General features: G+C 43.7%; 1 protein-coding gene across 1 annotated transcript in view; it reads right to left on the bottom strand.

The window, feature by feature from the left end:
- The window catches only part of LOC117583821 (headcase protein), a 75,236-nt gene extending 50,812 nt beyond the window's left edge, over positions 1-24,424 (bottom strand). Inside the window, 1 exon segment of the mRNA XM_034272407.1 lies at positions 22,328-24,424. Coding sequence (XP_034128298.1) covers positions 22,328-23,628 — 1,301 coding nt within the window. The 5' untranslated portion in view covers positions 23,629-24,424.
- Positions 24,425-24,923: the final 499 nt, after the last annotated feature.

The raw sequence follows: 24,923 nt of genomic DNA, 5'->3' as shown, positions 1-24,923 counted from the left end.
CAAGTCGTGAATGTCAATAGAGTCAAATCAGGTTGATGAGCGGAGCGCATTGGACACTCGTTGAAAGTAAACTAGTTCTCAAAAGGAGACCTCACCTGGACCTGTTGAGGCTGGGTGCGGCGGTTGTGCTGTCTCCCTGGACACGAATTCAAACTTTAAGCCAGAAAAGCCAAGAAATGGCCAGAGACGCGGGCCACAGGGTCTTTAAGGCTGAGAGCGAGAGTGCAAGAAACCCATAAATTAGAGGCAGTCCGAGGTCCGTGGACCCACAGTCGAACCTTATCCGAGTCCTTATCCGTGTGTGCATGTGTACTTGTGTGTGGTCAAATAAATAGAAAATTAGCCAGACACAGAGTAAGAAACGTACACAAAATATTGCTGCTTGCAACATAAAGAGGCAACAACGACGCACATTCGAGCCATAAAGGCAGCCACAAAAGGCAAACGGCAGAGGCAACAGCTCATTGCCGCTAATTAATTGCGAGTGGAGCGGTCAGCCGGGCCCCAGGAGCAGGGGCCAGCACGAGGCGCGGAGCGGGTCCTATAAATTTGCCAACGTCAGCAGCTGTGCGGCGGCCAGCAGCAATCAAAGGCAGCTGTTGGGGCAGAAATTTAAGACTTACTCAACTCTGAAGAATGATGAATATCAATCTTTAACTAGAGCTAAATGTAAGCTTTATAAGCAGTGGGCAGTTCCGTCGGTCCTTTATGATTAGCATGATACATAAATATATTTCAACGTATGAATTGCATTTCCGCATCAATCGGTTGCTCCTCTTTATCTCTTTCTCGCCCTGCTCTTTAGCTGTTTGTCTCTTATCTAATGCCCCTCCTACAACATTCATGCCAAAAATGTGCCCCACCACACGCGTCTCCACCACATGACTCATGACAAAATATTTGTTACGCTCGCGTGTTAATGGCAAACAAATTAAAAGCTAGACTCACAGACACATGAGGGAACAAGAGGGGCAATGCGGGATAGCACACACATGGGGAACGAAGGGGTAGAGGGACCACATAGCTGTTAATGAAAATGCCACAAAATTCCCATAATGCATTTTGAGGCTGGCCGCTGTCTAGGAGACAACTTCACGCTGCGCTACTCCCAGCGCGGTCTGCCCCAGAGCTCTAGAAACAACGATCCAGCACAGAGAGAGGGGTTGGGGTAGGGGGATGGGGATGGGGATGGGGAAGGGGCACAGTAGGTGGACCAGGGGGCAAAGCTGTGAAAAGTCTCATTACTTTGGACAAATATGCGATCCGAGGCTGCAGTCCGAGTACGAGTAAGACTCGCTCCCCAGAGGATGGAGGAGGCAAATGTGCAAAGTTGCCAAGTATTTTGTGGCAGACAGACACCATATAACGAGATAGAGAGATAGAGAGAGAGAGAGAGAGAGAGAGAGAGAGAGACAATGTTCGCGTGTTGCGGTGGCAAGTTCAGAGAGGCACAAACTAACTTATGTACATGGCTCCTCGCATGAGGCGGCAACTGTGACTTGATCCCTTTTCGTTTCCCATGCCACACGCACAGTTTTTGTTGCAATTAAAGTGGAGTTTGCAGCACTCTCAAAGCTGCCTGCCACACATGTTGCGACATATGTAGATTTCTTTTTCCAGAGGCGTCGAACTAATTGCCACAACTTTTGTCTGCAACCAACATTTATTTCGTTGCTTTTTTTCAATAGAAGAAAAACCAACCATAAATAGAGGCACATGTGTGGGCCAGACCCAGACACACCACCGATATTTGCATATTATTAAGAGTAATTTTGTTGTTTAATTAATGCCTTCTCTGCTTTGCTTTGCTTTGCTTTGCTTTGCAGTTAACCCAAAAGAGCCTCAAGCTTAGTCCCTATACAAATTCGTGAGAAAGAATCACATATTCAGAACTTAACGACAAAGCATGTATGTACATATGTACATAGGTATAAGTACTATTCGGGAAAAATAGAATACTATATAATGATTTTCGGGCCCCGTTTTGTGTGTAAGAAAACACAAATCTAGTATGCTATTCCCGTGTCAATTTCAACATTTCGCAGAACCGATCTTCTATCAATATATGCGGATCTGTACATGCAAAACAAACAGCAGAGAAGAGCAAACATCAGAAGACAATTTGTGAAGTCTCCCATGCGTAAGACTGGTATAAAGATCTTTTAGGCAAATAGCAACTAGGAGAAGGCCGGACCCCGAACCAGACCGAAGCACCACAGCCTCCGATCTGGACTCTGATTTGTGAGTCTTTGAGTAACGTTTCTGCGTCTCCGTCTTGACAAATTGAGTTGTCAGCGGCGGCTCTTTGAACGGCGGGCAAACTTCCTCTATAAATCAAAGCGTTTCTCTCGTTGTTATTGGGCGGACCCCAGGCCCAACCCAACGCAGCGCCAACCGACAAGTGCAAATAGCGCAGAAATATTCAAAAATAATTGGAAACATGTCCAACTCCTTGATTGCGACTGCGACTGTGACTGCGACTTTGAGCCGAAATCTATTCTCGAGTGCTCACATTAATTCTAATTGGCAATTTTTCTCTGTATTTGTTCTTTTTCTGTTAATTTTTGTGTCAGTCTGTTCCGATTTTTTTTGTAATTATTCGATTTTTTGAGCTTAACTATTTCTTTGGGATGCCGATAGACAAAGGCTTCTGAGCACGATTCGATTCGAGGCGAATCGAAATCAAACTCCACCCATTTTTATTCCACATTTTCAGCGTAGTTGTCTGTAACTGACACTTGACATGACATCGATGAGGGGCACGCAGAGACAGGGGCACACAGGGCGGAACAGAGGACTCCAAATGAATGCACAATCTCGATTTATATATTCAATTAGCCACAGAGATACAGTGCGTACCGAAAACATGAGACCAAAACTCTTTAAATTAAGCAAGTCGATTACCACATTTGTATAACTATTGCAAAATCCAAAACATATTTTGCTTTGTAACGAATGTCTCTATAAATTACATTCTTTCAATCTTCAAACACTTCTTCCGCCCACACCCTATTGCTGCTATGAAACGCACTGTAGATTGTAAAAGTGTACATACATACAAAAGCATTCTCCTGCAAATCGAAGTAACAACAAAACTTTGAGGCGCAATTATCCAAAAAAGAGATAGAGAGGAATAAACACTTTAATGTTGTTCCTGGGCACCAAATTCATGTTTCGTTGGATAGTTACAAAATCATTTTTATGGCTATTTCTTTCCTCTTCTCTCGGATTGAACAACATTATCGCTGTCTGTCCAGCGGAGTGGCATTGTTACAAGTGTTTTTGTTACTATCGTGGCGGCTATTGCTGTGGCCATTGTTGCGGCTGCTGTCTGGCTTATTTATGATGGCCAAAGCTTAGGCTTAGATTTTTAATTAATTCAAGGCTTTTATGGCACGCTCGTAGCTCCCGTAGCACCAGTAGCCTCCGCTGCCCCCGTCGTCATATAATTGTGTAATTTGTTGTATGTGGTCAGCCATCGCCCCCCCTGCCCCATCCACGGGTTGAGTCATGACCTGAGACCCACACCTCATCGAAACAATTCGTCGCGTGGGCGTTGCCGTGAAAATTCTTTGGAAAAAATGCGAGGAAAATTAGTGGAGTCACACAAACAGTCCGATAATGTCCCACCAAAGCAATCAGTTTCCCTCAGCTGTCGACGAGGGTCAGAGTGCATTCCCCGTCAGATTGCAATTAAAATTCATTAGCAAATGAAAATTAGGAAAATGGGGGAATATTAAAAGCCAAAATTTGTCGAGTCACAAGCCAAAGGCAAAGGCAATTCACTTAACAACAGAAACAAATACCCACAACCCACATGGCAGCATAATTAGAGCAAAACCAAACATAGCCAGATACCGCTCTACCCGGTTCACGCCTCACTCTTTCACATCAACGGTGGCAACTCTACGCGTAATAGGGTAGTCAGGGACCCAGACAAACCATACAAGTAAAAACCACCATCATTTTGCTAATAATTTACGATTACAAACGAGGGCCAGTAGCTCTAACTGCTTTCTCATAATCTTTAGCAGAAAGCAACTCTAGAAGCTTCTTTTTTCGAATAGGAGGATGATATGGAACAACTATTCTTAACGTTTTTAGCGTTAAGTTTCTGACAGACCGGGACAACATGCAAATGAGTCAACACGATAAGAAATACAACCATCCATACAAAACCAATTGAACCATTGAATACTCTTTAAAGCATACAAGAATAATTAAAATATCTTTAAATGGAGTATTCCATTTAAAACAATTCACTAGATTTTATATCAACACCCATGATAAACTCTTAGTCGCAACCACAATACGACTTGGTGAAGGGTGTACAAAACCGAGCCTAATTCATATGAAAATGAAACAAGTGCTAGAAAAAGAGCCAGGGCTAAGGGGAAAGTGAGACAACAGAAAGCGAAAAGGGACAAGGGCCGAATGTGTTGAGGCCACAAAATGTTCCAGTGTTATTTATAGGCTTACGAGATTTCTTATTAAGATAGAGGTGTACCCCACCTGAAAGGTTGGTTAGAGCCACAAAACAACATACACAAAGTGTCCAAAAATATGACACAACATGAGCGCTAAAAAAAGCCAAAGCTTAAGCTGAGGAAATCCAGATTTTCGCCAACAGTCACTTGGGAATTGTGGAATGTCTGGTAGAGGAATCGCTGTGAAGAAACCTTTCCGAATTCTTTCCAGATTAAGCTTACACAGAGTGCGCGAGAGAGCAAAAAATGGAAATTATTGAAGACTATTCTTGCAGCAGAGTGGAAGCCAACTGGAATACTCTCCAGACTCCCAGTCAATGTCATCATCGTCACTACAGCCAATCCTCATTAGATATAAGTGGGAATATACTATGAACAGCCTACACTCTATAAAATCCATAAATTACAAGTCACTAGAATATTGTCATTCAATTAGAACTGCATTTAAATCCATTTACATATCTGTATTGGTATGTCGCACCTTTTCCGAGCAACGATCACAACGATAAACGATCTCTTAACGATATTCCAATAGACATTCCATTAATTACAGTTCATTTGCGACTTTCTTGGTCATTCAAGTGCAAATGAAAGAGCAAGTAAACCAAAGAGGGAGAGGGAGAGTGGGATAGACTGAATGAATCATTCGGTTGAATCGCTTTTACTGTTAGCGCAACGACTGTTGGACAACAAGTTGACTTAAAAGTGCAACGAAAACTCAAACTGAATGCAAGCCAAAACAGACGAGAAACAGAGAGATAGAGAGAGAGGGAGAGAGAGAATGGCTGCATGATGTCAGCCATTTGGAGGAGACTGGCGGACAACGAGAACGCACTCTCGCTTCGTGTGGGCGAAAAAGTTCAATTACACTTCTGGGGAAAGCAAGAGAGAGATGGATGCACATCACACAAAGAAATTCAGTTTTTGCCAAGTAATTTACAATAATTGTTAATGATGACGTTCTACTCGTTGCCTGTTGCTATTTCTGCCACTGCCACATCTGAGGCAATTTAAATGCAAATAATTTTGAAAGACATTTACATAGTTTAAATTTAAATATAATTACGCAAATTATACACTGGAAAATCAGCGGCGGCAGCAACAGCAAACAAAATGCCTCAAAGCGAGGCAAAACCAAAAGACCACGCCCACTTGTTGCCCCTAGAGGCAGCTGATCATCCCCGCAATACTCACCGCCACAAACAACACACCCCACACCCCACACCCCACACTCTTCAACCTCATTCAGTTAGCTTTCTACTTTATACACTTTGAAATTAATTTTGCAACAGTCGCTAGAGAGAAAAAATAGCAACAAAAGCAGGTTCAACAAACGCAAATTGTGCAAAAACAACAAATGGGCAATTGTTTAAGTAACTTTAACAGTAGCAACAAATGAATTCATTTGCCATTGCAGCAGCAGCAGCAACACTGGCAGTGGCTAAAACAAGAGGAGAAGCAGTTGCAGAGCCAGAGCACGTCTCTCAGCCAATCGCACAGTGGGACAATGTTTGAGAAGAAGCAAAAATAGCTTCTTTATATGTAGATGTTTGTTCAGCAATCAGCTAAACCCGTCCACTGTGCCATGCCCCGGACACATTGGCAACATTTTGCTGGTGAAGCCGTCTCTGCTGGCCTGATGATGATCGGATCGCAGTCGCCGGGGGGCGTTGCTAATGAAGATGATGTTGCACAAAGCGAAAAAGGTAATAGAAATAACGGTCGTTGGCAGCTGCCAGCCCAAAGTGGGCGTGACCGATGCAGCAGAAGCGGAGAGCCAGAGAGGGAGAGTGGAGTCCAGGATTGCATTGAAATCGAAAGCGCTTTCCATTTCCAGCAGAGTTGCTGCCACTGCCACTGCCAGATGCAGCTGTAATTTCCAGGGCTGACAGGTGCTTTGAGTCAAATTAATGGAAAATGTTGAAGACCAAAGGGGGGTTTTGTTCTCACGCTGTGTAGGTGGCACACAGACGATGGGAGGTTGAGCGGAGGCCAACCGCAAAAAGCTTGCAACACGCGCACGAAATTTTAAACACATTTTATTTGCTATTATTATTATGTGGATTTCAGTTTTGGTTTTTTCGTTTGTTTTTTTTTTCACCCACTTACAGTAGGAAACGTGCCAAGATCGGATGCCCACCCGCATGTATTCCCCATCCTCCATCTCCATTGCTTAAAAAATAAACAAAATTAATATGCAATTAATCGCCCGACGCCACAAAGGAACGGAACATGCTGCCAATACAGAAACAACAACAATTTCTGTACGTGCACATGTCGTTCGATGAAACAAACAGAAGGAGAAGAAGAAGTAGGCAAAGAGGAAGAGAATGATAAACATCAAACACAAAGACAACAACGAACAACAACAGCAACATCTTAAAAGTCAGGCGAAACAAACCCAATTTTAAGTAAGCCAAAAAAAAGAACAACATAATCAAAAAAATAGGCTGTCAGTAGGTATCGAAGCGTTGATACCTTAGCATATCCAAGGGTAACTACATAATTATATGTGTTTTTCCGATCTAGTCTGATCCATGCTACATACATACATATGTATAGTTATACTGAAAGCAGTTAAAATAATACTTTTCCCACAAGACTAGCTTATGGGATGAAAAAGGCTTATTCTCCGCGTTACAAAGGTCTGCTGAAAATCAGAATAGCCTCTCTCTGCGAAGGGGGCATACGAAATTCAAGCAAAGCTAAAGAGAGAAAAAAGCAAAGAGCCGAGCCGTGCCGCACCCAGAAATGTGTCAAAGATCAACTGACAAAAATCGTCAGACGTCGTCGTCGCAATAAACAAAAACCAAATGGCGCAAAGCGAATGAATGGGGGAGGGGGACCAGTAAAGGGTAGGCGGAGATAGAGAGAGAGAGCGACCAGGATATCAACAGCAAAATGCAATTGAAATTGAAACTGCAAAGTAAACTGAAAGCCGTGAGAATATTAATTTAGAAGAAAACGAAACAAAACAAATATGCCTACAGCTTCGCTTGGCGGATGATTATCTCATGCGAATGATCTGCTTGGGTGTGGGTGCCGAGGTCCAACTTCGACCCACGGCAAAGGTTAGCCAGATATTCCACAGATGGCGCCATGGAGTAAGGAAAGAAGGCAGGAAGCAAATAGCAGAACAAAGCAGAGGCATTGACAAATTCTGAACAATTCTCAATATAAAATTCTCTAATTAGGGGCAGGGCGAAGTCTACTGTCCCAATGAAAGGGATTCTTTATTTCCGTCTTTGAGGGAAACAAAAGTCCAAGTTGAGTCTTGATAAGAGGCGGCGGCTCCCAGGAGCTTGCAATGTTTGCCCAACTGTCAGCTGCAGCTGCTAGAAAACGTTGATAAAGTTCTTCAAATCGGTTCTCGCACCCACCCAATAGAGCTTATCAAGCAGTGTTCAAGCAGCACGCAAGCCTTGAGCCTGAGCCTGAAAATCGCACACACTTACACACCACAGCTGATCTTTTCAAGTGACCCACTTATTCCCCCACCGTTGGTACAACTACAACACTTTCCTTTTCACAGATCTGTCGCCTCATCCCCCGGCCAATAACAAACAATGCAACTCTTTTGTGTCTATGCCTTTCCCCGAGGCTCGAGGCCCAAGCCCCGAGATTGTTTCATAAATATTTGCAGCAATGCTGAGAAAACTTAAACTGAGCCCAAACATAATTTTGGTACTTTTTTGAGTGCTTTTTGTTGTATTTTTAGAAAGTGCGTGAGTCGTAATTGAAGTTTTTAGTCGGTTGGCAAATAAATTGCCACAACCGCAGCAGCGAAAAGTCAATAAATTAAGCAGTGGCGAGCAACAGCTGAGCTGAGAGGAGCGGATCAGCGCAGTAGCAGCAGCAGCAGCAGCAGCAGCAACAACTTCTGCCTGCAACCGAGGCGAATGAACGGGCCAGCCGCAACACTCTCGCGGCAATGCAGCGCGCTGCCGGCAATGCACTTTGCCAAGGACAGATTCATTGAAAATGTGCAAACTGTCGACAGCAACAACATCGACGACAACAACGTCTGAATGCAATCTATCTGTGTGTGCAAGCAGCGTTTCTGTTTCAGTGTGTTTGTGAATGTGTGAGCGTGAAATAATGTTTAAATATAATTAATAGAATTACACGGCGCGTACGCGCAATATTGACAGTGATATCGTATCGTTGCGCGACTCACACAACATAGAGCTGTGAGTAAGAGCAAGAGGGAATGTTATGCCCGATGTAACCAGGCGTCAAGGTTACACAAAAACAAGGGAAAATGTTGGATTTCATAAAAGAAGAAGCATTTTACATAGGAGTTCATGCGAAGAACCTTCGGGGGGAGATCAGGGAATCAGCCTATTGGACTAGAGAAGGTGCAGAAAGAGCTAGTTAGTAATAGGGATAGTATGGGAGCAAAAAAAACAGGAAAGAGACCCACCCGTGGGTCTGCATTTGGAATGACAGCAATGATGGTAGACCACGAAATCCAAATGCTTTGTTTTTGTGTCTCCTTCCTCTTCTTTGTGCTCCTCATTTCATTCATTCATTCCAGACACGTTCCAAGGCTTCCCCTACTCGCACGTTCTGCCATCCGTGCTCCACCCTTTCCAGTACTTATTTATTATTTTATTTTCTCTTTTTTTCTAACTGGAAATTGACAGCTGAATGCTCAGATGGATGCATACACATCCAGAGATTACCCGGTAACTTTTCATTCTTTTTCAAAAATCAATTTACAACATTGTATCGTGCTATGCCCCTATTCCCCTTTCTCTGCGATATTTATTTTGTCAACGTTTCAATCAAAATGCAAATGTGATTGAAAACTAAAAGTTTTTTTTTCCATTTTTTTTAGTTAATTAAAAGTCATAAATTGTCGCCTAATGCAATGTGAATATTTTATGAAAATGCTTGCCATTTTTTTTTAATTTTTTTCTTTTTGTTGGCTTATGTAATTTTTGTTGGCTATCTGCCCTGTGGGGTGCACGGTGTGGTCATAGAGGAGACGGGAAAGTGGATGGCAAGGGGCTGCATAGAGTGGGGCGTGTGCAAAGTGCATTTACCTCCAAGTGCAACAAAAAAAAACAGAAAACAACGTTCGTGTGATTGACTTCAACTCACTGTCAAATGCGTGGCACGTTTTTTCATGCAATGCTTACATTGAAAGAGAGAGTAGGTAGAGAGAGAGAGGGCATGTGGGGGGGGCAAGTACAGAGAGCCACGCACAATGTGGGCTCCATCTCCTCCTGTCCCGCAAACAACTCGTTTCACTGCTGCCAATTTCAGCGATCAGGCCCGAACGGGTGCTACTCTGTCCTATGAGTAATATTTCTGTGGTTAGAAACGTAATTAAATGCAGCAACTTCGAGGAGAGACTAGGAGGAGGCGAGTAATGACTCATCAGCTTGAATAGGTGTTAATATAAAGGTCTAGAAAAATAAGAACTAAACGGCAGGGAACTTAATAGACGAGGTACACGGGCCTCAAAGCTGAAATATAAAATGTGTAATTAAATAAAGAATCCCACCAAAAATGCTATGGTAAAGTAAAGTTAAATCAAAATTAAAAAAAAAAACAAATTAACATATCAGACAATTGTTGATAAAAACAACGTAACAAAAGGTTAACGATCAATGAATTTTAAAAACTAAATTAAACAGACATTTAAATAACTTTAAAAGCCAAAGAGCAACCCCAAAAACCAAAGATATAATTGCAGTCTCGGTTTTTGATCGTAAAGCGAGTACGCGATTATTTCAATCGCTTTTTACTGTATTTTATTGTATTTGTTTTAGTCATTTTAAGCTTTTTCGTTACTTTTGGTATGTCTACGAATTTGGCAAACTGCAAGTCAAATTTAATTTGACAGGCCGCGTAATGAACAAACAGATAAAACAGAGACTCACACACAGAATAGCTGAAAATTGAAAAACTGAAAAACTGGCAGCTGGCAGCCAAGTGGCGGCCGAAACAAAGCTTTTTATGGCCACAAACACCGAATTTGAGCTTTGTCTTTTTTCCCCCATTTTCTATTTTCGATTTTCCATTGAGCAAATGCAAATGAAGAGCCGTTGCGAGGGGAGGCTGTGTAGAATGGCTATGTGGAGGAGGATGACAGGCCGAAATTGATGACGACAATAAACAATTATTGAATAATTGAGCTTGGATGCAGGGGCAAATGTCCAATTGATTTGTGGATGCAACTTCCACAAGCCCAAATGCAGCTGTAATCTGGTCCCGCTGGCAGGACAAAGCCTCCTTCCTGTGAAAGGGTAGAGGAGAGGAGAGGAGGGAGGAGAATAATGGCAGACAGATAAGCAAACAAAGCGGAAAATATTGACAAAACATGGAAACCAGAGAGCGAACGAACCAGAGGGAAAATTGAAAAATAAAAGTTACGTATTAGCCAGACAGCAGCGAGGAGCAGGAGAAGGAGCAGGGGCTAGCCATAAAGTTGAATGAATGAAATGTCTCGTGTCTGGAATGTCCCAGCCATTCCTAGTGGTACCCTCCGAGTGCTTTCGAAGGGCAACGGTGGCAGGGAGGGTCCCAGGTCAAGGAGGAGTTGATCGGGTAATTAGCGTGTCTGACCTTCTAGCTACTCCCCCTCCAACACCCTCTGAAACTGTATAAATCAGAATACAAGAGGGCATCGAGGGCACGGTAGGTAGGTAGGAGAGTGCCACTCAGAAAGAGTATCTGCCAAGATGGCGCCAGGTTAATTTCCTCAGAGCCGCGAGGCAATGGAAATGAATATTGATTGCCGGCATTTAAATATTTATATTTTATTGATTCAGGGGAGGGGCGGAAAAGGTAGTGGGCTTTGGACAGTAAAGGAGTAATCCGCTCAAAGGGAAAGTCTAAGTCATTCTACACAGGGGCTGTTCTGAGAGGGGTGCAGAGTGAAGCGAAAGGGTAACAGGGAATGCAGCTTTAAGCTCTCCCGCTGCTCGAGGGAAGCCCCACAAGAGGGGCGATAAGGGAGAGAAAGCTTGAGAGCAAGGATTTAAGTCAAAGTGCAGTTTATATGGTAAAAGAAAGGCTAAGGTAAAATACGCTTCTTTCTTCCTGTACTCGCTCCGCTCTCTTCACTCCCTATATTCCACACTTAACCTTAAAGAAACGTCCGTAGGGTCCTCCGCCGTTCAATAAAAATAAAAATAAACTTGAAAAATGTTTTCAATTAAAAAAGTTTTCACTTGCAACACGCTGGCACCTTTTCCCTTTCTCAAACCACAACACTCTTTTGCCTTCTTTTCTTTTGTTCTTTTTCGCGCTGGTAGTTGTAAGAGTTCTTGCCACTTGCAAGGAATGTTCCCCCTGCCCTATGGCAGGGGTAGGGGACGAGGTGCAACCACATTGCGGTTGGCTTTGTCTGTCTCACTTCGCGCCCGCTTTCCGCTTTCCGCTTAACCGTCTGCACTGCTTAGCATGTAAATAATGTTCATGAAATTATGAATGCAGCTAATTAGCAGGCAACAGACGGAGTCGACTCCTGTTCGGGGCATGCCCCATGCTTCTTCTTTTGTTAGGTCCTCCCTTTCCCTCTATGTCCCACAGTTTTTGTTGCAGGGTGTTGCATATTCATTATGTCATTGAACCATTAAACTGCGCTTAAATGCTCACTTTCTTCCTCCAGCCTCCGGCTCCTTCCCTATGACCCATCCGTGAGTCTTGTTTATGGCGCCGCAGGGAGCGTTTAACTTAAAGCGCCGACAAATAATGCTGGGACCAAAAGACCGCTCACAGCTCCTTGGAGTAGCCCTCACCCACCCAGTCCCTCACCTGCGAAATAAAGCAAAAGTTCTCTGACACTTGCCGCGATTTATAGCCCGCTTGCAACACTCGAGACAGAACCTCAATGGATGGATAGAGACAGGGGAGAATCTTCATTCGCTTTTCTGTTTACTTACCTGCAAAAAAAGAAAAAAGAGAAGAGATATTTGGGATCAATATTGGATTGGAGAATATACTTGAGAGGCGCTTAAGTATACCTAAAACGCAAGTCATGGAATGGATGGAAATTGAAATATACATATGTATATACTCTGTATACGAATGCGGAAAGACATCCTTCCTAATGATTATTTTCTTTTGTATCTCAAAATGTTCGAGTCTAAAAACACATGTAAGGGAATGGGTAAGGATATTTTTGAATTTCTTTCCCATTTAGTGCTTGTTTATAGTCCACGGCTTCCTTTGGGACTTGTCAAGTTTAACAGAAGATAAGAACAGCACCTCCTCATCCCATACTTGCTTTCAAGGGTGTACAAAAAAGTAAAGCCCATCCCGAGTACGAGTAGGCTGTCAGGTCCCAGACCCCAGATGCTACCTTTAAGATTAAGGCCCCAGATGACAACAGACTCCAACAAAGGCTTCACTATAACAGACTCCACAACATGGCATCGGATACATTTTCAAGGCCTTTGTTTTTACACAAAAAAAAACAGAGCTTAATTTACGTTTAATATTGTTCGCTTTTTTGCTCCGTTTTCTTTGTGCAACATTTTTATCGCGTGCATAAACAAGATGCGGGACAACAAAAACCTACAAAAACGAAACGAAATCAACTCCGGAGTGAATTTCAGGTTTACAGAAACAAAGTCATGCAACACGGTCATGTGCAGCAGCCCCCCCTCCGCTCTTCACTAAACCGCAATCACCCGCACCATGGGGATCTTTGTGGCTGTCAGGTCAGGCCGAGTACTGAAAATGATTTCAGGACATTTGACCGAAATAATGGCCAAAAGGGTAAACAATATTTTTCATTTACTTATTTTAAAACATACGTGAAAAGAGAGGGATAAGTGAAAGAGCTGCACCGAAGATTTTGATACCCTACCTTACCAATGGATCTTATTATACCAAAAGAAGTTCCATAATGTGTTTCTCCTTTACGTTTGACGAGCAAATTGCGTAAGAAAGTTCAAGAAGAGGTAGCTAAAAGAGGAATACATCGGAATCAAATCGCTCATGACTTCGGAAAGCAGACGCTCCTGATTGGAATAAAATAAACAGAACAGCGCTTTCGATTTTCTTGTCAACGAGGAGCAACAGACGTGGTACATACATACATTTACAGGGGGAAACGGTAGAGTTGAAAATAAGAGGTAGAGAGGAAAAGAACCGTAAATGTTTATTTATAGGGTCTCAGTCGGTACTGAGTGCCTGCGCTCATTTTTTCTTTACTGATTCTTACTGCTCTACTTATTGATGCTGCCCATCCTCTTCCCTCCGTTGCATCTTTTTTTCGTTACTTCGGTATCACTTTCTTTCGCTTTGACCATTTTTAATTTATGTTTTCTTTTATTGATTTAAATCTCAGGCAAATGCAATTTTTTGCTGTTGCAGTTTTGCGATTAATAAACGAAACGAAAGTTAAGTTAAACAAGGTCCCCCTGCCTCTACCTCCCCCCTCCTACTTTACCCTGTTCTCGCCACCATCCCCCCTCTCCTATCACCAACCTTTAGTAAATGTTGCATTTTTATTATCATATTATATGTCGGCTTTCATCAGGCGGTGCAACAGAGGGGATGGAGGAAGACAGAGTTGGTCGCGAAAGTGAAAGTTAACGTTTTTAAGGCGCTCCACTCTTTCGCATATGTGGGCACACACACATTCACACAATCTGACTGTCATACATTGTGATGATGGGCTCTTCAACGTCTTTGGGCTCTCTCTGTCCCTGTCTCCGTCTCTCTTTTGGTATTCCCTCTCCATATCTTGCATTAGCGTTCGATTGTGGCCTTACTTTGGTCGCTCCTTCTTTCTTATTGCCTCATTCTCTTCTCCTTCTCTCTGATTAGTTTTTCTGCTTTAATTGAATCAGCGACAAAATTGTGTCCGTTTAAGGGGGTATTCCCTCTCCCTCACATTCTCTGTCCCTCCCTTAAGATCTTGCTCTTTCCCTCTCTCTTTTTCCATCGATCTCAAACTTTAAACAGTTATTTTTTTTTGATTTGCTGATGGCGCCGCCAGCCAAGCCCAAGTTCAATCAACTTGTTGCTACTATACTTTTTGTTGCCACTGTGTGGCATGCTGCAATAGATCCGCTGCAATTTTCGAGTGTGTGCAACGGGGCCTTTCAACAAATGCCGCCACAATGAAGCCATCGCACCAATACACTCCACTACACCTCGCTCTGATCCGAACCGATACGATCCTTTCATCGGATATCAGAGCAGTGATCCATTGCCAGTCAGCGCTCGTTGCCCCAAAACGTGCTGTGCCTGTTGTAGCAGCCATTGCACACACGCACTCACACACACCCACACACACACATTTATATCCATATGCAAGTGTGAGTTAGTGGCTGTTTCTGTTAATTACAAATATCGATGATAGGGTTGCGGCAGCCGTGCGGAAAAATATTACTATGAACATTATTACGGCGTGAGAAAGATTGCAGTGGGAGTGAACCTCTTCCTCCGCTTCTCTCTGTCTCGCTCCCTTTCGATACGGATGAAAATGCTAATCTTTCTACTTCTATTAATAAAGTAACTTAGTGGTAATTAAGGTTAAGATTGATTCATAAGCTCTTGATAATTTCCGCTTTCTCCATTGCGTAGTGGCACAGGAAATTCATTTTTTTTTTATTATCCTGCCATTTTCTTAATTCCCTTGCACACTCTGTGCCGTTCTTCTGCGCTTTTGAGATATTTTATAGCATTTTCTCCATTTATGTATACATACATACACATGTATGTATCGTCGTTCTGTTTCTTCTGGATCTGGGGGAATCTCAAGACCCTTGCTAATGATCTGTCACGCCCCGGGGCGAGGGCATAAAAATGCACTTGGTGTCGTCGCCTCCAAAAGCAAGCAAAATTATTGTAAGCCAAGGAGTAGAGGGGAGAAAAGGAAGGGACGGAGGGACAAAGAGGGAAAGAGAAAAACCTACAAAAATGCATTTATTTATTTGCGGCGGTTTGATCGTAAAAATAATTTGCTTTTATTGTCCAAAACTGGGCAATTTATGTTGGGCTGCCACAGAGAGATGTTGCCGAAGCCACTGCCGAGTTGTTGTATGCACCCAAAAATGGCACACAAAAAAGTGAGGGGGAGATTTTAATGCGTTTTGTGTCCTCGTCATGCTCTCTTTCTCCTTCTTGCAGCTTTTGGGGCGCAGCAAATCCGCGAAAATCCACGTCACATGTCGGGGCATATCGATGGAAGGGGCTGGCCAAGGGAGTCTCAAGCCTCCATTTTGTGGAGCCATTGAATTTGCCGGACCGCCCAAGCACTTATTCAATTAAACAAAACGCAATTGTTGTTAACACGAAAGAGACAGACACTACCACAGACAACAGTCGCTCTGAGGCTCCTATCTCTTCCACTGATGTGGCATATTGTCCCTATCCTATCCAAAGTCATGGAGCGTCAAATTGTTATGGCCAAAAGATGGAAAAGATACAAATGGCAACGGTTATCGCACAACAAGCGCAATCAGTCGTATCGCAGGAGCAAAATGAGACAAGCAGACAAACAAGCAACAAACAGGCGTCAGAGTCAAGCAGGAGGGCGGGGTAAGCACTTGGCTGAGTGCAACTAAATAGATATTATATAAGCATAAAGAATATGTTTGCCCTACAGTAACGCACCCACACACATACAGACAAAGAGCGGTGGGAGGGAGAGAGTGGGGTGGTAGCATAGCTACTTGAAAACCAGAGATAGACAGAGGGATATGTACAGAAGGAAAGAGAGAGAGAGAGGGAGAGAGAGAGAGAACTAAACAAGCTAATAATCATAAAACCAAATGACTTTGAACGACGAAAGGAATGTTCCACGCTTGTTGTCCTTTGACAGGATGCAAAAAGAAGAAGTGAACCAACCGAGGGAAGAGGAAACAGAGAGAAGAAGAAGAAGCATTAGCTGCTTCAGCTTCGGAGGGGAGTGAGGCGTGAAAACGAAGAAGCGGCAGAGAATCATCAACATTATCATCAGGCAAATGGCGGCAGAGTGACGATTAAAACGTAAGCTTCATTTGTTGCTCTCTTGTCTGACTAAACCTAAGGGCAAGAGGAAGAGCGAGTGGTGGGGGGAAGCAAAAGCCATAAAGGCATAGAGCATGGCTAACTGAATGAATGAGTAAAGAGACTGTGATTGAGTAGGTGTCAAATGTTACGAAAAAGACCCTCGTTGGGCGGATTCCCTTTTAATTCAAGGAAGGGAGAATGGAGCCCAACTCCGTACTGCACACAATGCACAAATAAAAATTGCAACTAATAAACAAATAAACATGGAAAACAGAGTTGAGAAAATTGCTCTCGAAATGAACTGAATGACAGACAGGCCCAGGGATATAGATATGTACATATGTATGTACATATGTATGATGTATATGTACGAGTATTTACATGCATACATGCATACAAATATAGATAACTGAATGCATTTCCAATCAGGGAGAAAACAGAGAGAGAGATAGACATGGAGCGAGAGGCACCAAGTGGAAGGGTCAGGGCCAGACAGACCAAATGTGGAATCGTTTTAATGGATATCAAATAGGGAGAAAAACAAACATTCCCACACACAAGCGGACATCATGCACATTGTACAGTTGCAATATGGAATGCCATGAATCGGCCATTGAGGAAGGGAACCACAATCCTACAGGATCCCAGTGCAGCAGGGGCTCCAGTTGGGACCAGTCCGAACCACAATCCGAATGGCACCCCCAAGAAGAGGGAGAAGGGCGGAAAGGATGTATTTAAAAAGAGCAAGAGGATGAAGAAGAATGAAAGGAGCAAAAGGTAGATGGAGATGAAAAAGAAAAAAAAAACAACAGTTTTGTTTCATTTCCACAAACATTTCATGTTTTTTTTCTGTTCCTGTTCTGTTTTACTTTTCGCTTTTCAACTTGCATGTCCTTTCCCTCCCTCCCTTACACCACTACCACTCTCATGGTGCAGGCTCGTTTTTACTGTTGCCACTCTTTCTTTTATTTCTTTTGCAAGTTGCGTTTTATTTTGTGTGTCTGGCAGCTGCTCGACAACAGCAACAACAAAAGCAGAAACAACAATATTGATTGCAATTCCAGCCTGCACTGGAGTCCAAGGGGAGAGGGGAGTCTCTCTCTCTCTCTCATTCTCATTCTCATTTGGCTGAATGGCCCGGCACAAAAGCCTAAAAGCATACACAAACACACAGCAGGCAGACAGATAAACACACAAACACACACACACACACAATGCAGTGCCGGCACACATAGAGGAGCTTGGCTTATGAACGTCAGACGACATCATGCTGGTATAAGGAGAAAGCAGTGGGGCATTGGGAAGAAGTGGAGTAGGCACTGGAGGAGTAAGCAGTGAAGGAACGAAAGTTCTCCATTGTGTGGAGGGAGAACGGAGAGCGGAAGAGAGGAGCATGGAAAATGCTGAGCCAACGAAGCCTTTCAAGTTGGCAAAAAGCCTGCGGATGGATGGACGGGCTCCACATGCACACACATGTGTGCTTGATAGCCATGGCCCTGGCTCTGGCTCTGGCTCCATCTGTGGGTTTGCTAGTTGGTGTGTGGGCGGATGGCAACTGAGGTGGGGCTTGAAGTAGAGTTACCCTGGCATTGTCTGTTGGCAATGAAAATACGACAATAATGACGCTGACAACGTCGACATTGGAGGGACCTCTGCCTGCTCTCCGGCAGAGCAACACAGAGGCATGCGCCATTCAATAGGCGCCCTATGCATGTGCATGTTTTTGGTGTGTGTGTGGATTTTGTATAGGTGGGTGGCACGGCTTCCATGCAGTTGTATGCGAGTGCGTTTACCGTTTTGGTAAAGATTTCATTAATGGCTCTGCAATGCATACTTGATTTGAAATTCAACAAATGGTGAGCCCATGTCCCTCCTCCATCTTCTTTCCTCATCCCACACATTATGTTCCTTAATTTGCAAATGGGCCTTGCGGTTACAGATTTTATGCTTAGTATAATCCAGCAGGAAGTAGGAACCGGGAATTGAACCGTGTCCAGACCCAGTTCCATTGTCACCCCCATCCCCAAAGTGTCAGAACTCGCTTTTTTAATGTTTCCTCAATTTGACTGCCAAAAAGTTCGTTAATTGCTTTACGAGAGCCCGCTGCCCTCCCGTGGAATCCATCGAAGGTCTGCCCTGTCGGCCCCTATAGACGGGTTTCGCATATGTATATGTATGCATGTACATATGTATACAGCACAAGTAGCAGCCCGAGACCTATTTCATTTCATGCTTCGCTGCTCGGTTCGCAGCCCGCGTTTTTGAAACAAAAGTGCAACCTAACCTCACACAAAATATGCTCATGTAAATACATACCTATGTATACTAAACGTATGCTATGTATGTACATATGTATGTATTTACATCTCTACATATTTATTATCCCCAACGTAACAGAAAATATTCCAATACAATCTGTACAGACCCGAAACAGCATCGGAAACAACAGCAATCGCCGTCAATGGATGTAATAGTGGTTCCGCTATAATAAAAATTGTACAGTGCAGAAATTTATGTTTTGCGTCTAGACGACAGTTTTTGGAACGTGCTCAATTAGCGCAAAGCTCTGTGGTTCGAGGGTTGAGGGTTGGACACCCCCGCTTTTACTAACGAGAAAAACAAAAACGCAATTTAAATGAAATTTTGTGATGCTTTACGACTATAATTCAGTCATATTCGTAGACTTCGCACCAGCCCCATGCCGAATACTCAGATAAAGTATGGACGTGGACAGACTTGGATTGGGCCTCCGCCTCCATGTCTCCCTCTGCCACTCACACTTCTCCTACTTCTGCTCTGGCAGTCCCAACAACAAAAGTCGTGCGAAAAAGTTAATTTTTTGTTTTAGTTCTGTTTTTCACACTATAAAAACCACATTCACAATGGTAGCTCCCGCCTGTGGGGAAGGGAGGCTGTTCATTCTAACAAATTTAAAAAGCAAAACAATCTACAAAACAACTGGAAACGACTGGGAGATACCTCAGAAACATGCATAGAGCCTAGAAATACTCATCAAGACTACTGCATGGAATTCTTACCACATGGCACCACTGTTTTCGTGCATTGCTTTAGGAATGCAACAGTAACTTAGCCCTTCTATGACTCCCACTCTAGCTTCAGGCATTTCTCTTGTTACATATAACATATTCACTGGACATACCCTTTCCATCTCTCTGTTTCTTTCTATGACGTGTAATGGGTATGCAAATTTAAGACTTTGTTGTTACTGTGTGTTAACCGCACCCGCCTCTCCTGATTCCTCTTGCTTATGTATGTGTGACAGCATGTGCATAGTTGTTTTTGGATCTATTTTCGTCGTGCCTTTCGCAATTTATTTGCAATTGCGCTCGCGATATTTTTTGTTGTTGATGCTAGAACGAGAATGTTCGGGAAAGTATTGCGCCAATGCATGGGGCAGGGAAGTTAATGGGAGGGGAGGTGTGAAAGGAACACCCACGAGTGTGCGTTAGGCATATGCCGCCGCCGCCGCCGACGTAGATTGAGTCGGGGATTACACGTCCACCCACTCTCACAGCTGCCGCAAATAATGTGCAGACAGGAGACGGAGAGAGAGAGAGACCAAGCAGAGAGAGACCAAGCAGGAAGAGCTTTCTGCAAAACAGATAGCTTTAGGCAGCGGCGGAAGAATGGAAACCAGAAAAATAAACAGCCTACCGCCTGCCCTCCGCCCATAACCCATCGAAAATAAATACATAAAATTAATCTTAACCTTGACATTGGGCTGCAAATACATCCAGAAAACAGAATACATCCAGCGGAGCAATAAGCCGGCAGACAAAACACGCCAACAGCAAGAGAGAGAAAGAGAGATAGAGGAGCGCTGGAGAGTACAATGAGATTCATTCATTAAAGAGAGAGCAGATAAGGGAGCAAATAACCGTTTCGAATATCAAGCTTTAAGTCACTCAAGATTTTATTTATCGAAACACAATAAAAAGTGCAACAACAAAACAGACAAGAAATATAAAATGGGCCGCGTGTGGCGCTAAAAATAAACTTAAAATAAATACCAACAAAAAAACCCAAAAGGCGATAAACATTTTAATGGCAGTTTATTTTTGAATTAATCACCAATCAGCCCTGTTTCTCGCTCTGCTGATAAGGGGAATGCAGCAATCAACAGAGAATTGTAAGTGCAGGGTGGCACTACAGAGAGAGAAAGAGAGAGCGTTGATGATCAAAAGCACACACACAACATAGCATTGGCCTTGAAAACACATCACTAAACACACACACACATATGTATATGAATATGCACACATGTGTACACACATGAGTACAATAAAAAGCCGAAACAGAGAGAGATAGGAATATATGTACAAACCTACAGACTGAATGAATTATGCCATAGAAGGCAAAAAAGAGAGTGGAAGAGCGGGAGCTGTAAGCCTAAAGATCGCCTCAAAGCAAAACAAGAACAAGAAACTGAAGAGCAAAACAACACCGAACAAAACGATCTAATTCTTGTTTCTCTTGCTTTTCGGTGCTCTTCTGCCTCTCTTCTTCTTTTTTCTTGAGCCTCTTGTTTTTGTTTTCTTTGCTCGAATGTATTTTTATCAGACTGGAATGAATAATATTTTTACTAGCGCCGCTGCCACCCGTTTGTGAATTTTTTTGGAAACGGAAACATTAAAATTCGACTTAAAATAAATAAAAGAACACACATACATATGTATATGCTGATATGTGCGGTATGGTAGCAAATAAATTTCAATAATTCTAATTTCTTATGATTTATGCATGCAGCAGCAGAAACAATCCGAGCAACTGGAGGAGGAACATATGTACATAAATACACACATACATACATACATATATACTGCGGACTGACAAAGGAAGACAAGCCTTGACCCAAAGCAAAAGATAGAAGAATAAGCGAAAAAAAGTCAAGAGCGAAAAGCTAACATTGAAAGTCGAGGTTAATGATACCCTTCCAGAACCACTGATGTCTTGCAGTTGGTTGATTATTATGAAATATACGACATATGGACTGACGGACATGGCCATACTATGCGCTTTCGATACTTACACTGTATAGGGTCAAAAATACCCCCTTCTCGACATTGCAACACAAACATAAAGCCTGAGTATTAAAGCTCTTTCTGAAGGGTATAAAAAACTGACATGGATAAAAGTGAAACTTGGAAAACGAAAATGGAAATAACAGCAAAAAGAATCATGAGGATGAGATTGAATCGCAAAAAGAGAGCAGAGAACTCTGGTCAGATCTGCAAGAGCGAGCAGCTGTGAGCTACAAGTACATATCCCATGTACATGACATGGCGGAAAGGGATAGCAAGAAGCTGGAGCACTGCAGTGCCGGCAGAGACAGCCTGTCGACTGTCCCATCTTCCAGTTTCCCCTCTCCAATCATCCACTAGCACATAACGAAAACGATCAACCGTTAAAATAATGAACTTCCTTAAAAGAGAATTTCGCAAAAGGCAAAATCAAATAAACAAGAATATTTTATTTTATATTTGTGCAAATATCGAAAACGTTTCATTCGCGCAGCTGTGGCCCGAGCGGAGAATTAGTCAAAAGAAATATCAAGGTTATATAAGCGATTCGAGCAATTGTCGATTACACTGCTAAACAAAAACTTAAATTATAATTTTTAGCAAATTTCTGAAACAAATAGAAAAATACAAATTTACAATATTTCGTAACCAGAGTCGAAAATAATTGCAATTCACTTTCGTCAAGCATATTAAGTTCGATTTCCCTGTTGGGCAGTGTATTTGATAAAACTTTTTTGAATAAATATTGAAATTGTTGATCGTCCGACCACATGTTGGGGAATTTCACTCTCACTCACATTCGCACCCTCATTTCAACTAATTTTTTGAACTTACCGCACACGCTCCGAGTATTGCTCCACCTCCTTGTTCTTCTGCTGCTGCACCAACTGCTGCTGCTCGTAGCTGACCAACGGCTTGAAGTTGCTGATGTTGGCCAGGGCAGGCAGCGCCGGTGGCTGCGACAGCAGATTCTTGGAGAGCCCGAGACCGTTCTGGAGGAGTAGGGCGCTATTGGCGGCGCCGTACCCCGTAGTAGTGGGTGCCACCAGGGGCTGCATAAGCAGCGAGGTTTGCTGCTGCTGCTGCTGTAGGAGCTGCTGCACCGGCGAGAGAGAGATGTCGGCGCTGGACTGCGAAGCCGAGGGGGAGCTGGAGCCACTGCCGGCGCCGCTGGACGAGAGGCTGCCGGCCCGGGCACGGAGATCGAGACCCAGCACGTTGTTCGGAGCCAGGATGTTGCTTAGCGAAGCCACCACACTGGGCTGCAATCCAGTCCCCTCTGAGGATCCACTGTTGCCGTTCACGTTTCCATTGCTGCTGTTGCTGTTGTGCGGCAGCCCGGATCCGATCACTCCTACATTGGGGTTCGGGGTGAGTCCAATGGAGCCTCCACCGTAACCATTGCTATTGTTGGTGCTCAGGGGAGCCACTCCGTTCTTCTGGCCGCCGCCTCCAGAGCCAGAATTTCCGCTGTTTCCATTGCGATTGCGCTTCTTCTTGGCCTTCTTCTTGTCGTCGTCCTCGCTGAGGTTTCCATTCATGGAGCTCCGTCCTCCTCCATTTCCACTTCCATTGAGAAACACCAAACCGCCATTGGAGGCCGGCACCGACCACTCGAGATCCTTGCGCAGCTGCCCGCGACCGCACTTGCAGCTGCAGGCCTTGTAGACCAGGTCGTAGCCCTTCTTCGTCCACAGGTGCTGGGCCCTCTGCCGCTCCGACCAGCTGCGCGCCCGGCCACTCGACTTGAGCGTCTGCAAAACACCCGCCTCCCACACCTCGAAGCATTCGCGGTGCATGTACTGTCCGGCGCCACAGTTCTCATTGTTGCACAGTACCCGGACGCACTCCGCCAACGATGTCTCCGTGATGGCGATCAGGGCATCCAGCTTGCGGCACTCGCCGCTCGGGTAACAGCAGCGCACCAGCTGCACGTTGGAACCCTGCATCAGTTGCATGGGCGCCATTCTGTTGCTGGACGAAGGATTGCTGCTGCTGTTGTTTTCGGTGAAAAAGTGGAGAAACTGTTCCTGTTGTTGCTGTGGGAGCGAGAGCTGGAGTTGTGACTGCTGAGGTGGATGCTGCTGCTGCTGGGAAGGATTGCCGCTGATATTGCTGTTGCGACGCGGCGCCATAGAGGGTTTAGGATGGAAAATCGGTTCAATCAGATCGTTGTGGGATTTTTCAAAGCTATGCCTATTGTGACCTATTCACCGATACGTCTGAGCAGCATTTCGCACAATTTTTCATTTCATTTCCTTTAATTACCTTAGGATGCCCAAAAGTTGGGGTTTTCTTGTGTATACAAAATATTTCCAAAAAGTGTTTCGTTGGTTTTTCGCCTTTTTTGCAGTCTATTTTTGCTGTTACCTGAGCTGAGTTTTTTTTTTTATTCTTTTGGTTTTGTTGTGTAGAAGTATCAAAAAATGATTCTATTGTTTATCTCTCATCTACACACTCGGCGCCATTGTGGTCGGCTCTCTACATTTTTCTTTACACTCTCTCTTCGCCGATTCGCGGAAGCGAGACAGACGCGCTGACGCTGTTTTCTTGTCGCTCTTTGCTTTGCTTCACCGTCTGTTGCTGTTGTTTTACCGGCAAGGAAGAAGGAAAAGACCGAAAACACACGACACTTGTACTTTCACCGATAATTCTTGCAAAGTTCACAGAAACTTAGTCAAATTGGATTCTGTGGTTCAGAGCCAGAGAGTTGAAAAATCACACAACCAGGACACAGGAAAAAGTTTTAAGTTGATAAATACATATAAATATATATTTTTTTAAAAATCAACTTTGATGTTTCTGAGCTTATCACGGCACTCCAAATTCTGTCAGTTTATCACTCGGAGAAGGAAAAGGCGGCCCGACTTGGCCAACCAAGAGGCAAAAACAAAATGTGATAAAAACAAAACGCGCGCCACTATTCTCGTCGCTGCTTCTGTGCTTTTTCGAGGTTCGACACGTTGCGTTGTGTATGGAAAAGCAAACGAAACCACCCTCAAACCGAGTTCGGAGCTGCGTTCGTGTTCGAGTTGCGATTGCGGTAGCCGAACGCTCAAACCAAACATGTTTCATGTTGCTGAGTTGAGTTGCTTCGGTCTCAAATGTTGCTGGCCTATACAAATTATGCTGCCAACGGTAAAATACGTAAGTGGTGGTGGCATTCGACGTAAGGATGGAATCAAGACTCAATTCCCATGTTGCGAGGTGGATTGGAAAACCTATATACCAAAATATACCTTATAAATATATACCATTATATACGGATCAACTCAATATCGAAGTCGAAATATACTGAGAGTATACACATAATAAACCTTAAATGGTCATACCCTGCCAAGAATCAAAAACAAAACGGTGGGTTGCAAATAAAACCACCCTCAAACCAGGCTCGGATCAGCGTTCGTGTTAGAGGTTGCAATCGCCGTCG

Source organism: Drosophila guanche, unplaced genomic scaffold (assembly GCF_900245975.1).
Source record: "Drosophila guanche unplaced genomic scaffold, DGUA_6, whole genome shotgun sequence".
Lineage (NCBI taxonomy): Eukaryota > Metazoa > Arthropoda > Insecta > Diptera > Drosophilidae > Drosophila > Drosophila guanche.
Note: the sequence above shows the minus strand (reverse complement) of the source record. Positions and strands in the feature narration are given on the sequence as shown.